The sequence below is a fragment of the Hyposmocoma kahamanoa genome, unplaced genomic scaffold (genome assembly GCF_003589595.1).
Source record: "Hyposmocoma kahamanoa isolate Upper Pololo Valley unplaced genomic scaffold, ASM358959v1 64, whole genome shotgun sequence".
Lineage (NCBI taxonomy): Eukaryota > Metazoa > Arthropoda > Insecta > Lepidoptera > Cosmopterigidae > Hyposmocoma > Hyposmocoma kahamanoa.
Window position 1 is genome coordinate 18870684 of NW_020653852.1, and position 17402 is coordinate 18888085.

At 36.0% G+C, this 17402-nt stretch overlaps 1 protein-coding gene across 1 annotated transcript in view; it reads left to right on the top strand.

Annotated features, from left to right (window-relative positions):
- Nucleotides 1–17018, top strand: part of LOC113231007 (nicalin-1) — a 17948-nt gene extending 930 nt beyond the window's left edge. The window contains exons 2-10 of the mRNA XM_026465139.1: nt 118–305; nt 3488–3674; nt 4462–4592; nt 9860–10072; nt 11697–11921; nt 12690–12878; nt 14250–14343; nt 15441–15570; nt 16088–17018. Coding sequence (XP_026320924.1) covers nt 118–305; nt 3488–3674; nt 4462–4592; nt 9860–10072; nt 11697–11921; nt 12690–12878; nt 14250–14343; nt 15441–15570; nt 16088–16229 — 1499 coding nt within the window. The 3' untranslated portion in view covers nt 16230–17018. The remainder of the gene's footprint in view (nt 1–117; nt 306–3487; nt 3675–4461; nt 4593–9859; nt 10073–11696; nt 11922–12689; nt 12879–14249; nt 14344–15440; nt 15571–16087) is intronic.
- The last annotated feature ends 384 nt before the right edge of the window (nt 17019–17402 follow it).

Genomic DNA, 17402 nt, shown 5'->3' on the forward strand with positions numbered 1-17402 from the left:
TGGACTGTATATTGTCTGAAATAAATGATTTTTATTTTTATTTTTATTTTATTTTATTATTTAAAAATATAAAAAAATATTTTAATATAGTTAATGAGTCAAGAATTTCTTTCTAAGGTTGCCGTAGTGCAAGTTTCAACCTGGAAGGCCGTTCCCTGACATCCTGGAGTACCTCCCGGCACTGTGTAGTAGCGCGTATTCAAGACATCACTATTGAACAGTTCCTTGAGATCAGAAACAAAGCTGGAGCATTATTACTCGTGCTACCTAAGAATGATACAGTGCTTACCAAGGAGGAAAAAGAGGTTCCATTATAATCTATAAATTTTATTTTTTGAAACTTGAATACTATAATAATATGATTAGATGTCCAAAATGTAAACAAAGAAAGGTCATGTAATGTTATTGTCAAAGTGAGAATGCAGGTGTGCTAAACCTTCTATTTGTAATGGAATTGGACAAGGACGAGGTTCTCATTTTCTACAATTTTAATTATCTATTACAAAATATGAACACTAAACAAAAGTTGTAAAAGCAATACGCAATAATTTAGTAAACAGAGACAAGAACTCATTTGATTCGAGAAACGAAGCAAGAGTGTCATCCACAAAGTAAGGGTACAAAAAATGTTTTTGAACCCAATTGCGTTACCAGTGTCATAAAATTATTTACAACCTTAAACATCTTTTATATATTGCAAAATTTGAATTCTTCTATATTTTCTCAGATTACAGCTTAACACAAAGTGTTCTAGATGTTTATTATCATCCAAAATAGGAAAGTACTATTTTAAATGCATTTTTTTTGTTCGGTTATCCCCTTTGCTTACATTTTGGATATCTAATTATGATTCATACTATAATTAAACTTCCCAAATTGTATACAACAAGTTTTTTAGCAGCGCTAAAGCTCCTTGTGAGAGAGTTTGTCTTTCACTCGCCTATTTCTGCCAGCAAGCAGTAATGTGAAGGTTATTGCGTTCCAATTTGAAGAATTACAGTGCTGGTGAAATGATTGGCACAAACAACTTGTCAACTTTATGTCTCAGGGTGTAGTGTGGCATTGCATCTGCATCTGTTATGTATAGCAATGTCGCTTTCCACCAGATCCACAATTTTATCATCTCTTCACTTGATATCACGAAAAATGATCAATGCTAGGATCTAAATGGGCTTTGTGCGTGGTAGATAGATTTGGTTGCGAAATGCAATGTAGGATACAAACTTCAATTTTACATGATGGCACAATGAGTACTTACAAAGCTCTTCGAATGATAGTTGACGCCAGATTGAAAAAAAAACTTAGACAAAAACTGAATTGCTTTTATTGTCATATACAGTATACATACTTCCTCTGTAAAATGAGACCTATACTCAGCTGTATGACTCGACAATCGTAGCTAGGGCTTAATACCGAAACATAATTTGCAGAAGTCAAAGTCAAAATCATTTATTCCATAGGTAAAATTTTTAAACTTGAAAACGTCATTTTTAAGCTACCCCTCGTTCACTATGCTGACCTCCCTGAGAAGAACGAGCAAGAAACTCAAGGGGTTGCTCTTTTCAAATAAACTTAAATGCTATTGAATACACTTAGACTCATAATTGTGTGAAATCTAGATTCATGTTGTCTTTCCATACATCTTTATCTAACAAATACTCTTCAATTTTGTAATATGACTTTTCAATTGAAATACTTTTAATGTAAGTTTTAAACTTAGGAAATGATAAACTTAATATATAATCTAATTGTAAAAACGTATACAGTTCCCCATAAAGAATCGTTTACTGGTTAAAAGAAATTGTGGTACCTGAGTTTGGACTTACTTCTAAGATTAATATTATTGGATATGTTCTTTCTTAATGAAATACAAAATACTTGAGTAAATGTACTGTGAAAAGTATTGTATCTATTCTAAGTTGCGTTGACTATATTAAAACTGCTGTTGTTAACTTACATTGTAAAGGAGTTGATAAAAAACTAAGCTTGTAATATTATTATGAACCACTAAGTCACCTTGACTTGTGACTAACAGAGCAGTACAACAAAAGTAATTCAATCCTATTAACTCAATATTGTTGTACACTTGATACACTTCAATATTCACTTATACGTAGTTAGTGGAAATTGTTGATGAGATGAAGGATGATATTCCTACTTTACAAAAAAAAAATTTTTTTTGGTAACAACCATATCAAGAACACCCATTGTTCATTCGCGCTTACCGCTAGATGGCGTTAGTAGTATTCTGAAACACGCAAGTCGTCTTTTCTAGCTCGTAAAATAATATTATAGATGATAATAATAATAAACTCATTTATTTGTCTTGAAAACATTAATAAACTTTATAATACAATCAGAGACAGTGTTAATTAACAAGACAAAACGGCTTATGACTCAGCGGTCACTTGTTGAAGTATTGTAATTTAATATTTATTTTAGGACATTGAGACTTAATAATAATACATAACTTAAGATATTTTATTTTAAAACATGGAAACCTAAAGTAATTAACCTTACCCTATCAGTATCAATACATTACAAGCGCAAGAGCCTGCTGTGTAAGTAGCCATTCGCGACAATATCCACGAAAAGTTGAAAGATTGATTCGACTTGCCGGCTTATATATCTTTGGAGAGGAATAGAAAAATTTAGTCCGTCAGCTCAGAAAAGTTAAGTTACTTTATCCGATATATTTATTCCGATTCTTAAAAACAAAAAACAAATACGATATTTTGATTAATTTAAAATACAATCAATACCACTAACTGGACACCAGGAAAGTATTTAAAATACGAATTGCAAAATACATTTTTAGATACTAATTGAAATACAAGTATTTGAATGAAATGCTGGCCAGTAAATATAGAAGCATATTCTACGAGTTAATCAGGTATCTTCAGTATAAATGACAAAGCTTTAAGTAATAAATTAAATGAAAAATACTAAATTATAATTTTAGTCATGGCTAAATAAAGGCTAACAAAATCAACAAGTACTTATAATTTGCAAACCAAAATAACATTATTCGAAAGACAGTGAAACAAAGTGAATTTCATCAATTATTTCCTTCATTAATTTAAATTGTAAACTTGAAAATTAAAACACTGTATTGTTTTCTTTGTACAAAAATATTTTTCATCACAAGTTAATAATTTCCTTTTTTTTATGATAATATGTGATGGGACGAACCAGTCGTGCGCCTGGCGGTAAGCGACACGCCAGTTCATAGAAGTTGCAGTTCCACTCAAAGGTTCAAATCATGAGGGCACTACCACTGCGCCCGTCACCCTGAGAAATAAGTTGACCAGTCCGATATGCCTGTAATTTCATCAGGACCCTTGTTCTTCAAAACCGGAACACAGTAATGTGAGCTGTCAAGCAATAAGCTTGACAGCACAAATAGATAAGGTGACAGAACTTTGGCCGAATATCCGGTATTCGGCCTGAGGTCGAATTATATACTAATTTATGATATTGTACCCAGCACATCCAACTCCTGGAAATGGCAATGATCCAACAAGAAATCAGTGCTCCAGTGTACTTCGCACAGTGGACTCCAGATTTCGAAGACATTCTCAAAGACTTGCAGCATAGTTTCATCACTGATGATCGGTCAGGCACTGCTTTGGAAGCCATGTTCAAAACCGTTTCTTCAAATGGATACCAGATTGGTAAGTGCAGTTGAAACAAATTATCCACTTTCCAATAGCCTATATTTTTATTTACCTAGGATTAAAATCATTTAATGAAAATACACATCAAAAGTGTCTAGGGATCAAGCACGTTTTTGGCAATTACTGAAATTCAGGTTTTTTAATAAATTTTTCATCAAAAAACCTGAATTTCAGTAATTGGCAATACTAATGGAATTTTTTCTGTCAAATGGATTTGTTTTGTACAAAAAAATTAATAGATTTTTTTGGATAAAAAATTTATTAAAAAAACCTGATTTTCAGTAATTGGCAAAAACGTGCTTGATCACTAGACACTTGATGAGTGTATTAAACATAACATAGAAACAGTAAAAATGATAGCGTAGTAATAGAAAAATTTGTTTGACGACCTCGATGCCTTAACGGTTTATACTATGGGCACTGGATTAGGAGGAGGTTCCGGGTTCGATTCTCGTTAGGACCAAATGAACTTTTCACTGTCTCATGTACCTCAAAGTGAATTTCTGTTATTTATTATTGCTAGCTAAATACCTTGAGATTCCAACGCTTCTGGAAGAGATGGACCTGTATAGACGTAAACACAGGGGTCGGTTCAGGCACTTGCCGCCACAGACATTCGAACCAATGACGTGTCAAAAAATCTGTTCATCCATTTACTACCATTACTGCAAATTTATAATGGTACCACTTTGATAGAATTGTCTTTAAACTTTGAATGAAGTTTAAATTGCTTCCGGATTTGGTCTGATCAACTTACCAATTTTGAAATAATTGTAATCAACAGTGGTATCATCATCAGCGCCTCAAAAACTGGAGTCTAAGTCGCTAACACTGCACGGTAAGCTGGCTGGCCGGTCCGGTGCTGCGCAAACCATCGTTATCGCCGCGCATTATGACTCCGCAGGAGTTGTACCGGTGAGTATCCTTCGTTCAATAAAACGCGTCAGTACTTTATTAGCAATATAATAAAAGTAATAATGCTTTATTTAAATTCGAACAAATATGACGTATTTGTTATAAAATAAAAATTGTGACACGTAATAAACATAACTTAATTGAATTTAAATTATAATTATAATATTGTAATAATAGTTATTTGTTATGTAAGCCTGCAAAGCTGTTGTTTGACGCGAGTGCTTGTATTGAAACCTGAGCAAGCGAAGGGAGCGAAGACTCGCTTCGCTCGTGGTTCAAAAATAGATTCCTGAGCGTAGCGAGGGTTACAAGACACGACACGCAAAACAACTGCTACCGAGCGAAACTCACAACTTTTCACCTCACTACACGGTGATTCACGCTCCATACTAAGGCGGTCATAAATACGTAACTCCGAAATTATTATTTTTTTTTTATTTTATTACGTTAAAATATGATTAGGTAAACGTAAATTAATAAAATTATACATTTAAAAAAATATTTGATAATATTTAGGTGTAAAAATGTCTCGCAGTAATTTTGTTTTTAGACGATGTATCTAAAACATTTTATACTGCGACTTTTAATGGTAAAACTGTGTAAATAATGATTATTTGTATTAACAATAACCACAAATGAATAAATTAAAACAATAAAAATACATAAAAAAGTTCATTTTACAAAATACAAACAAAACACAAATTATACCAAAATACATTAAATCTCAACAATATTAACTTTAAATACATAACAAGTCTAATACAGCTTTTGACAGTACACCTTTTTTTTTAACAGGTAACTTTCGTAGACCTGTTATGAAGGGATCTGAATGAAGAAGCAGCCTATTTACTAAATCTGTGTTGGTCACAATGCGACTCATTTTACGCGTATGATTTTTTCTAAAAGACTTGATGTATTTGTTAGTCGCTTCAGCTGCTTCTTCAGACAACTCTCCGATTGACAACAAACCGTAATCTATAACATTAGCACCATGAATTAGAACTTTGTGAACGGAAGCAGGCATGTTATACCACGGATACTCGGCAACTAACTGCCGAGCCGTCTCTAAAGCGAACTCTTCGAAGTTCGTCTTATTAATATTATATCCCAAAAACCATACACCTCAGGTGCAGCTCAGCGCAGCCAAAAGTTGTAGGTCTAAAGGAAATTAAGTTATGCCAAAAATTTTCACCAAAAAACTGCCTTCAATAAAAAAATTATATAAAAAAAAGTATGCATAAAAAAAATTAAAAAAAATTGATAATAAAAGTACATACCATGCTCTTGGATCTCCATGCTTTCACAACACGTAAACACTTGATTTGGAATAGTGACACTCAAAAACAAAGTGATTAAGTTTCGATGACTCACACGTGGTGATAATTAGTCTCGCGATGCGCTCACTTCCGATGCACAAAAGTGAATGATAACGTGACCTAATTACATTGATATTTATAGTTTTTGGAAGCTTGTTAACTAGTTACTAACTTAGTGAGTTGATCTAACCGGGATAAGCCAATGATTTTTTTTGATTTATGGCCTATGGGGGAATCACAGTGCACTATAGCGACGAAAATGGTAGATGAAAGAAAAACAGTTGAACTATAGAAAAAGTTTATCTTCGGATACGTTCTGAATTTACACCTCATCAATTTTTATTCTTGCTTGTACTTTTATTTTCTGTGATTAAGTGATTATTGAAATTATTTTAGTTCTTCGACGAATTGAAATAATTTGATAAACACAATTTGTTATCATTGTCAGTTTAATGTCAACAATAATAAGAATAAAATATACCAACGGATTTATATTACATAAATAAGTAATGCACGACAAATTGCGTAGTTAAACGTGACATTATCTTTTTTTTTATCGAAAGAAACAGTTACATAGGTGCACCCTAGACTATGGATACTAAAGGACATGTTATGTTGACATATATCAATCAGACGTTATATATACATATATGTTGCATTTCGACGTCGAAAACATAAACATGTTGTTGTCTTTGTTTAACTATTGCGTGCCGTCTTAAGCCAAAAGAGATAGCATTACATTGGTCTGTGTCAAACACGGGAATCGAAAGTACGTAACGACGTCTTAAATGCCAACTGTGTCCATTTCGCAGTATATGATGTACATGATACGGTTGTCAAAGGGAAGTACATCAAATGTCAAAACAAATATTTTCCAAGTGTTTTATTGAATTATTCGCATGTATTGTAATAAAATGGACAAAAATATTGACATCGAAAACAATTAAGTATTAATAAAAATTCGTCGCTGCAGCATTACGGGATGTAGCATTTGAAAAAGCGAAGATCGACCGAATGTAACATTGTACAGGCACGTGTTATTTTTCTGTCTATAAATCACACAAAAGCCCAAATATCTCATGTAATTAGACATATTTATGTAGTTTATTCATGAATCTTGCCAAATGTTGCTTTGGTTTCTGCAGATTGCCTGTGTGTTTGTATATTTTGATGATTGTTGTTAACAATTATTTTGAAATAGTGTTGTTCTTGGAAGCGTACATATTATCGATATTCTGTTATTAAAATAATTCACTACGAGGTTTTTATTATTTTATTATTATTATTTTTACTATTTCAAGTTTACCTACAAATAAAAAAAGAAAATAGAATGGTTGAAAATCATACATTGAATCAAAGACCATTTTCGTTTGTTCGCTTCATTTTGAAGAGTCAAATTTTAACATAACTTTGAATGTAACTACATTACATGATAATGCAATTCCATCATTAGGTTTATTGGTAAATAATTTTGTATTTAATTTAGACTAAACACGACTCATTTACTGGGCATTCTCAGTTCCTGAAAACAAAATTATCCACTCGTTACCGATTATTTCGCACTGACAACTCTAACTACTAAAAATTCTTATTTTATAAAGCCGGCAATACAAAGACCATGTTGGTCTAACGTTGCCGGGTGAAGGCCAATGCCACGTAGTGCCTTGCCTTGCCTTGCCATCGTTCGGGGTCACTCGCCTGAAGGCGAGCCGAACCGTGTGAAGGCGAGCGCTGACGTGTATAGAGCTCGTTTGACGTGGCTTGTCACAACTCGCAGTCGCTCGTGACTGCTTGTCTCACTTCGGAGAAGTGTCGATTTTTCTGCACAAATCAAAGGCGCTCGGCCAATAGTAGTCAATTGACATTGTATAATCAGACATTTGCATGCTATTTAATATATGCGAAACATATTTATACACTGTCTCTTGTTACATCTCCTGTTATACCATGTTTTAAGTAAATAAACGTATGATAATAATATTATTATTGATCATATTACTACTTTAATTTATTTCCAAAATTTAATGGAAGTATTAAAGATTCACTTAAATCAGTCACTGATATTAATTCTATACCAATGCATAAATACAAAAAAGCTTACACTATTTGGAATCTGTTTAAAAATTACTCTATGAAAATATAAATCTTGAGGTTGGAAATGTATAGGATTTATATTTCAAAGTTTTCTCTTTTTTATATACTCTCAAATTACAAATATTATTTTTTTCTGTGCAAATTCACTTTTCGTAATATTTGAGTATTTGTAAACGCAAAACAATACATTCAAAATTTCATGTGACATTCCCGGATATTCCCATAATAACCTAATAATATTCCCATACGGAATATTGATATACTTTAATTAAATGTTTGCATGTCGATAATGATTTATCGATAGATTATGGTACGACACTAAAGAAGTGCGCCATTTGTTCCTTCAATTTTTGTTTTCTATTATTAAATTCCTAATAAGAAAGAAAGCCTTTCCGAGCTAGTGAGGCGAAAAAGTTATATTATTGAAAGTGAATTATGAGATTATGTGAAAATTATAAGATTAAAGATTAATTGTTTTTTAAACGTGAACCATTTATGGTGTTTGTTTGGACCCCCTTCGGGTAAAAGCCTCTTCCAATAACCCCCCAATGCTAACGGTTCTCCGCGACACGCAGCCAGTCTCTGCCTGCCATCCTCACCAGTTCGGCCCATCTCGCGAGTCTCGTGGACCATCCCACTTGACTCTAGTCGTTGTCCACCTTTTATCTCTGTATCTGTTTATATGACCTGCCCATTTTCACTTAACTTTAGAACGAATGTTAAGGCATCAATTACCTTTGCTTAGTAGCAATACTTCCCTTAATGATTAAGGAAAAGATCTTGATAAAAAACCTGCGCGATATACCCTACCCGCACTGGGCCAGTGTGGCAGAGTATGGCCCACACACTTTCCTTCCAAACCTGTACCTATTAGTGGGACGTATAAAGAGTTGACAATGATGATGATCAGGAACGAGCACACCAAGGTTGATTCTTTGAGCACCTCGAAATTTACTCATATTGCAACGATACAAAGGCCCTCCTGTTAGCTTGGTGTGTTCAATGTATAAACTTGAGGATTGTTCTTGTTCGTTATAAGACTTCAAAACTTTTAATTTATTACTTTACTTATTTCCCTGCCTACAGACTCGTTCCCTAAACGGTATTAACTTGGGCCTTTTCAAGGCAAGAGCGAATAGGCATTATTTACGTGAGCATGCTCCATCGTCCACCTGATCGTCATGTTCCATCAGGTGAGATGGAGGTCAAACGCGCGCCTATTTTTTATATGTACATAACTTAAACTTTAGTAAGTGGGTGAAATTTAATACATCAGTTTCGCCCCCTTTTTTGCCACTCTTAGATGCAGAATGTTTCTTTCCAATTTAAATGGAATCACTACTGAGGTAGCTTTCCAACGAAAAAGAATAAACAAAAAAAATTTAGCTTATTTTATTGAGTCATGACAATTCCATGGTATTATAACATTACTTTTTTTTATGATACCTAGTGACAGGACGAACAAGTCGTGCGCCTGGTGTTAAGCGACACGCCTATCCATAGCACTTGTAGTCCCACTCAGAGTTTTAAATCGCAAAGATCTGAGGGGCACTGCCTCTGCGCCATAAGTTGACAAGTCTCACTTCTTACCCGTCAAAACCGAAACACAGTAATGTTCACACTACTGCTTGGCGGCAGAAATAGGTATAGTGGCAGTACATTAACATTATTATACAAGGCGTATTTTAAGTTGGGGTTGAACATTAGCGCCCGTACCAGTTTTATTATAAAACATTAAGAGTTGTCGGAGTAATTCCGTAACGTAAACTCGAAAAAAATACAGTCCAATTGAGAACCTCCTTTTTTCAAGTCCGTTAAAGACATACTGCTATAGGTGATAAACCCCTAATTTTTCAGGAACTATCTCAAGGCGCTGACTCAAACGCATCAGGTGCTGTGGCAGTACTGGAATTAGCTCGTATTTTCTCTCGCCTTTACTCCTCCGCGTCAGTTCGTGGGGGCGCGTCACTTCTCTTTGTCTTGTCTTCCTCCGGACACTCGCTGAATTATTTTGCCATTAAGAAGTGGCTTGAAGAGCAACTGGATTCCACTGACGCTTCTTTATTACAAGTAAGTAGGGTTAGCCTTTAGACGGTCTCTGATGTCCTGTCTATAAGCGACCACATCCTCGTTTATTCATTAACATTAACAGCTCAAGATGTATCATCGTAGATGATTTTTTAGCTTTTTAATTATATTTATAATTCAATTTTACATGTATGAAATATAGATGTAATGTAAAGATCGAACACTTAGAAATAATCCCTTCGATCCGGTTGGATTTGAACCGATGTATTCCAGCAAACCGTGGCAGACGCTATGCCAACTAAGCCATGGAACGAAACAGCGGACCTCACGATTTTTCTATGTGCTAGTTGTCGGATCTTTGCATTTGGTTTTTCTACGACTTTTTAGCCGTAGCGCCATCTATGAGTAATCCATGAAAGTGTTTCGTCACCCAGTTAGGTAACTTTAAAGCTACCAATCCTGGCTAGAGATGTCGAACACATAGAAAAAATTCCTTTGATCCGGCTGGATTCGAACCGACGTCTTCTGAACACTGTGCCAGACGCTATTTATTTATTTTATTTTTTGAGGGTACAAACAGCTTGTATCACAATGTAATAGAAACTATATTAAATTATTATAAGCAAAAACAGTTCCTTACTGATAAAAAATACAATAGCGAAATATGCCAACTAAGCCACGGAATGAACTAGCGGACCTCACGAATTCCTCTTATGTGCTTGTTTGTCGGATCTGGTTTTTAACGACTTTTTACCCGTAGGGCCATCTATGAGAAATCTATAAAAGCATTTCGTCACCCAGTTTTGTTTCTAGTTTTATATATTATATATGAATTGAATCTACATGAACAAGCTTTTTTTTTTAAATAAGTGGCGGGAGGAACAAGCCGTGCGCCTGGTGGTAAGCTACACGCCTGTCCATAACAGTTGCAGTGCCACTCAGAGCTTCAAATTGCAAAGATCTTAGGGGCACCGCCTTTGCGCCCGTCGTCACCCTGAGACATAAGTTGACAAGTCCCATGTGCCTGTTATTTCACCAGCACTCTTACCCTTTCAAACCGGAACGCAGTAATGCTCACGTTACTACTTGGCGGTAGACATAAGGCGGTAGTACTTCCTTAGACGGACTCTTACAAGCTAAGTAAAACGCCAAACGGGTAAGTGACAAAATATTTTTTTGAGATATCATAAATAAACCATAACCCAGTTTTGGAATATTGAAATTGCTTAATGATATTTGCATTTGATTGAGCTATAGTCGAACACGTTAACTAATTTTGACTGTTTTTAAAAGACAGTCTTGTTCTCTATCTTATGATATTTAAAACGGATATTTGACCATTTGTCACTTAGCCGCGATTTAGGTAGTGGACATCAGAGCTGTACTGCTATCAAAAATATACTGTATTAATGATTTTTTATTTTTAGTGATTTTTAATTTTTAATGATTTTTAATATTTAATGATTTTTTATTTTTAACGATTTTAAATTTTTAATGATTTTTAATTTTTAATGATTTTTAATTTTTAATGATTTTTTATTTTTAATGATTTTTAATTGTTAATGATTTCGGGGTATTTATTAACAAACGAAAACAATCAAATCAATGTATAATTAAAATATTACAAATAATTCTTTTTTTGCAATATTAAATATTATTATTACAGGATGTTTCGTTCGTAATGTGCCTGGACTCGATATCTTCGGCGCCGTCCCTGACGATGCACGTGTCGAAGCCGCCGGTTGCGGGTGGCGCCGCTGATAACCTTCGAACCCTGCTGGGCGCGCCTGTCAATCACAAGAAGATCAACCTGGCCGACGAAGTGCTGGCCTGGCAACACGAGAGATTCAGCATCCGAAGAATGACTGCTTTCACGCTCAGCGCGTTACAGGTAGGCTGTTCTTATAGTCTACGGTATTGTACACTAGGGTAGATTAAATTAAAAAATTAAAATTTAAAATTATGTAAGCTGACAACTCGTCGAGAACTATTTTAATGAGCCCAAACACGATAGTTTTACTGTAAGGGCGCGTTCCCATTATGTCCTGACGACAGATAGTCGTACAGTTCAAAGTGTGGTGCCTTGTATATTTAAACGAAGTTGTTCACACATAGAACAACACGATAAACTGTCGTTCACTTTTTTGACGTTACGACGGCAGACTCGTAAAATGGGAAGAGCTAGAACGACAGTCGTTCGACGATAAATAAAACGATAAATATGTGACGTCGTGCAAACGACAAGGTGGCTGCCGTGAACCGATAAATTGTCGTCACGATCTAGTGGGAACAAGCTGGATACGACAGTCGTTCAACGATAAAATAAACCTCCACGAAACAGTCACGACAGATAGTCGTGATATGGGAACATGCTAGATGCGACAGTCGTCCAACGATAAATAAAACGTTACAACATAATTGGCCAGCCCGAATTCGAAACAATTGACGAGAGTCGTCAATTGTTTAACTTCAAATCGACCAGTTTAACTTGAGCTTTCCTATAATGATGAGTTGCTAGGGGTGGATGGCCCTTATTTCGTCTCTATTTCTGGTTATATACTCGATGTCGCCAAGAGTGTTCGGACAAATCAGAAATACCAAATCGAAATTGTACCATTTAATATTGTGTTCTGATCTGGTGCCGTGTCCGGCTCCGCAGAGTCACAAAGAGCCGTCGCGCAGCTCGGTGCTGGACACGGCGACGGAGGCAGGCGCCAGGCACCTGGCGGCCAACGTGGCGCTGATTGCGCGGGCGCTGGCGGCGCACATCTACAACCTCACCGACGAGACGCCCCGGCGGCAAGCCGACGCCGATAGCGAACACGCCGCTCTTTACGACGAGGCGCTGGTCAGTCGCCTTCTCAATTTTGTCGATAATCTTGTCCCTTAGAGGGTAACCTATCACTAACACGAATTTATTTTTTCCGAAATAATGTTTGTTAGAATTTTCATTACCCCGAAAACCGTATTGTAACAAAACTGTTGTTCTTTCAGGATATGTTGGATGTTTATAGCAAAGACACGATTACTTTCGGTAAGGTTAGGTGAAGTTAGGTTTCAAAGAAAAACATTATCCTCTCAAAATTACTTTCGAGGTTATGAAAATTCTAGCAAACGTTATTTCTGGAAAACGTAACGGACTTCTGATAGGTAACTCTTTTAGAGCCATTTTATACGCGCTGACGACGCGCGTTAATGCGATTCAAACGCGTAATCTTTTGCACACGTTCACAAATTTAGAGGCGCTGTAAACGCGCGTCTATGTATTGCGCATTTTATTTTTATTTTATTTTAATAAATGTACAAAATAGTTTACATTCAATAGTATATGTTGAGATACAATTTATAATCTTAATCTAGAATGTAGACCTAATGCGGACAACCATTAGGTCTACATTCTATATTAAGAAATAAAATATATATATGTAATAAAAACAATTAATTATAAGGTCAGGTGTGGTAATAAGAACACCGGGGAAGAGGGACTTGAAGCCTTAATTCATTATCTAAACAGTTTAACACTATGGTCTCCCACTCGATAACTCAGGCAAACAAATTAGTTTAGACGATTTTAAAGAGATGTCGCTACGATGCACTAACTCCTTAAGACAGAAAAAACTAATTTGACAGTTATAAAATCTTCTGTGATCTATCGTACATTTAAAATATTTTGTACTGAGAGAACGTGCATGCCTGGGGCCTAAAGAATGTAATTATGTTTAATACATTGGGCGTTTGACTCTTATCCCACAATAATTTGCTTAGGAGGCTAAACAAGTTATTCGTATTTACAAAACAAACTTACTGTCTCCGTGGCCGAACGGTTACCATGCTGGTCTGCCACGCAGAGGACCCGGGTTCGATTCCCGGTCCGGGAGAAATATTTGTGTTGCCTATATTTATTTCTCTTGTGAGTTTGGGTTCAAATTATAATTTTTGGTTGTCTATGTGTGCCCATGGCACCCGTGACACAGAGTTTTCTTAGTGCGGGGCTATGAGTGTGTAAGCTTTGCATAAGTTTAAGTTAAATATTCCCACTGCAGCATAGTTTAATGACCACTTGTTTGTTCAAACTGTTGAACATCGTGATGAAACTTGCACGTTGGAGAAGGTTTTGAGATTAAAGTCCCATGGGGCAGACCTGTGCCCAGCAGTTGGATGTATATGTGTTGATAATAATTCCGAGTCCGTGGTCTTACCATTCTATTTTAAATTTCAGAGTGTAGAGGAGTCGTCGGTGAAGCTATGGTACAATTATTTGTCGTCACAGTCAAGGGCCCCGCAAATTGTCACTACCAACTTACCTAACGGCGGTAGGGTCCATTCAATTTTTTTTACTTGTGTACTTAAAAATAGTATAATTGTATCGATATTTGTATTAATAACCATAATACAACTAGTGGTTTCACAAACAATCTCAGTAATACATATCATCAAAAGGCGACATTAACCTCAGTGCGAGGCACCTGTAAAGGTAACGTCTGCGGTGAAGAACGTTCTAAAATTTCTCACTAGATGTCACTGGCGGTGCACTATGCCGAAAAATCCAGTACAATGGATCTTTAACAAAAACACAGGACTTCGACAACTCGATAACTTAAAACATGTTACACCTGGTGTAGTCTGTCGAAGTGCATGTGAGTGAATGTACAATATATCTTTAATATTTGTATGCCTAATGGAGGGGCCAGGACTTACCTCGTGAAGGGACCTGCGCATCCAGTAATTGAGTTTAATATAATGTCCAAGGTTTTTATGGTCTCACTACAATTTCTACATTTTTTTGGTTGTGAATGTAAGTTTAAGTGGATTTTAATATTATTGAATGAGCTTTTTATAAATTATTTTGAGTATCACTGGCGGACATTTGCTGCCTCAAGTTTTTGAACTCTGACGACAGCTTTGAGGTAACGGGGAGTGGGTGAGAGGGAGGATAGTGTTGCAGGATTCTAACACAGAATGCGTTTCGAGCGCGGTGAGAAAATTACATAAAAATAAATGTCATAATTTAATAAATGTAACAAATAAATATAGAGGAACTTAAATGACACACAACGGCGCAGCCACCTAATGTTTGGACGGACACAGTGAAACTATACTTATTTTGTACTTGTCAGCTTCTATAAGACCTACATTTTCACTAATAAATGAATGTTTATTGTTATTATTGACCTGTAGCTCAGTTGGTCAGAGCAGCGCTACGGTACAGCGTGGTCATGTGATCAAGTCCCATTTTTCACGATTTTTAAAAATCGTGATAAATGTATAGCTAGTTCTTAGGTTTTCGCGTTTTAAACTATTTTTCCGGATTTAAATAAAATAGTTTCATTTCCTAAATGTATAACTCCTTACTGAATCTACACGAAAAAACTTTTCTAACGATTCTGAATCATTTGTTTGATTGTGACAGGCGTGACTGGAGCTCTCGAACGAGCCCTATCCCGATACATGGAAGTGACAGTAAGCAGCCACGCGGTGGACAAGCGCGAACCCGAGTATACGCTGTACGGGCCCACGAGGGCCACCCTTTATGTTTATAGGTAAGATACCATGTCTACAAATGTGTTTGCAAATTATACAAGGTGGTAACTTTGCCTATGTGATGCGTTTAATCGAATCTTTTTCATCTCCACTTTAAATAAAAATGCGAAGTTCCTTATGTGTGTCGGAACCGTCAGGGTTTTGAACTGAATCTTCAGACATCGCTTGAGCAGATTTGGGGCTCGTGCAATGAGATTACATTGAATAGTAACACTGTATATTTTAATCACTATGAAATCGAATAACAACTTGTACTTTCTATTAATTTTAACGATCGAGTTTCTCGGTAACGTGTGGGCAGCCCGAAAGTCCAACCACCATTGTGTCCTCTCTCGTCTACCACCACCGTTCCCCACCCAGACTTCGTCGAGGTCCACCGGTAGAGGGAGCGCGCGATACACTCTGTAACCTGCAGGTGGCGCCTCTGTCTCGCAGTGTTTCGTCCGTACTCATGACCGTTTCCGACATGTATATATAAAAACACAGTATATCATATAAGTATGTCTTCCTCCACAGTGTAAAACCGGCAGTGTTCGATCTGATACTCACACTGGCTATCGCTGCGTACTTAGGGTTAATATACCTCGCGTTGCAATTTTTCCCGAGGTTCTACAAGGAGTACACTAATATTCTCGTCGGCAGACAGAAGGTACAATAGATTAGCTAAGTACACGATGTTTCAGAACTTGCAATGAAACTTTAAGGGTTTATTTCTTTTATTGAACTATATCGCTTTTATTGTACCAATGTTTTAAAAGCACTTCATTCTGTAGAAAATTTAAAGAAATACAAAAAGTCAATCATACGGCTTTAATATCACGTAATATAAAGCACTAAATTCAAATTGGCCAATCACGCGGCTTTAATATCACGTGTCATGTAGTAAGAATCAATCGGACCAACCACATGGCAATTACCTATGACGTTGTTAATTTGAAGGGGACAATAATGTGTTCCTTTGGCACTAATGGAATTAACTTGTCTTTTTTTACGAAACAAATTATTACATTACACGATTTTGTGTTTTGTTATTTATATTGGAGTGTAAATTACTTAATTTTGTGAAAATTATATGTCTATTAGAGCTCATTTAAATCGGTATAATAGCAAAAGTAGTTAAATAGGAATCGAGAAATAGAAGAAATGCTTGAGTGTAAAAAAAGCCCTTACAGTTTTATTTCAGTTTTGTTACAACCTGTATAGTGGAATTCGGTTCATTGTTGGCATATAGGGTCTACCACAAGTTACATACAGTCTTATTTGAATACCAAAACTTCACATTCAATATTGAAAAAGATGCTAATTAAATGCCTTAAATGAATTGAATTCGGCATATACCAAAAAGTCATAATTTCTAAGCTTTGAACAACTTAGAGTAAGTTGTAGTTAGGGTCAAACGTCATTGATCAGGAGTTTATCAGCACCGCACGTATGCTTATAATGTAATGAATGGAAGAAATTAACACTAGGAGTAGGTTTGTTACCCCTATACCCCAAATACGTGCACTTGATACTATGGTAAGAAAGCGAAATGGAAGGAAGAAAGATACACGGAAGCGAATTAATGATATTATTGAAAAGAATGAAAAGGAACTTAACTTTGTAATGTAAAGCAGTACAAAAATTAGCATGCGTGCTCGTCAGTCTCTAAAGCAAGAAGCAAGCAGAGTGTGCGGCGAGGGGGCCGCCGCAGCGGAGAACACAAGCTGGGTCTCGCTGCGGTAGCGATGGCGTGACGCGAGCCGGGTGATTCGCGGGCGCCGACGTCACTGATCTTACGATCTCGAGGTGTGGCCTCAGTTGCATGAGCGGTAGCGTTTCGCTCCATCTT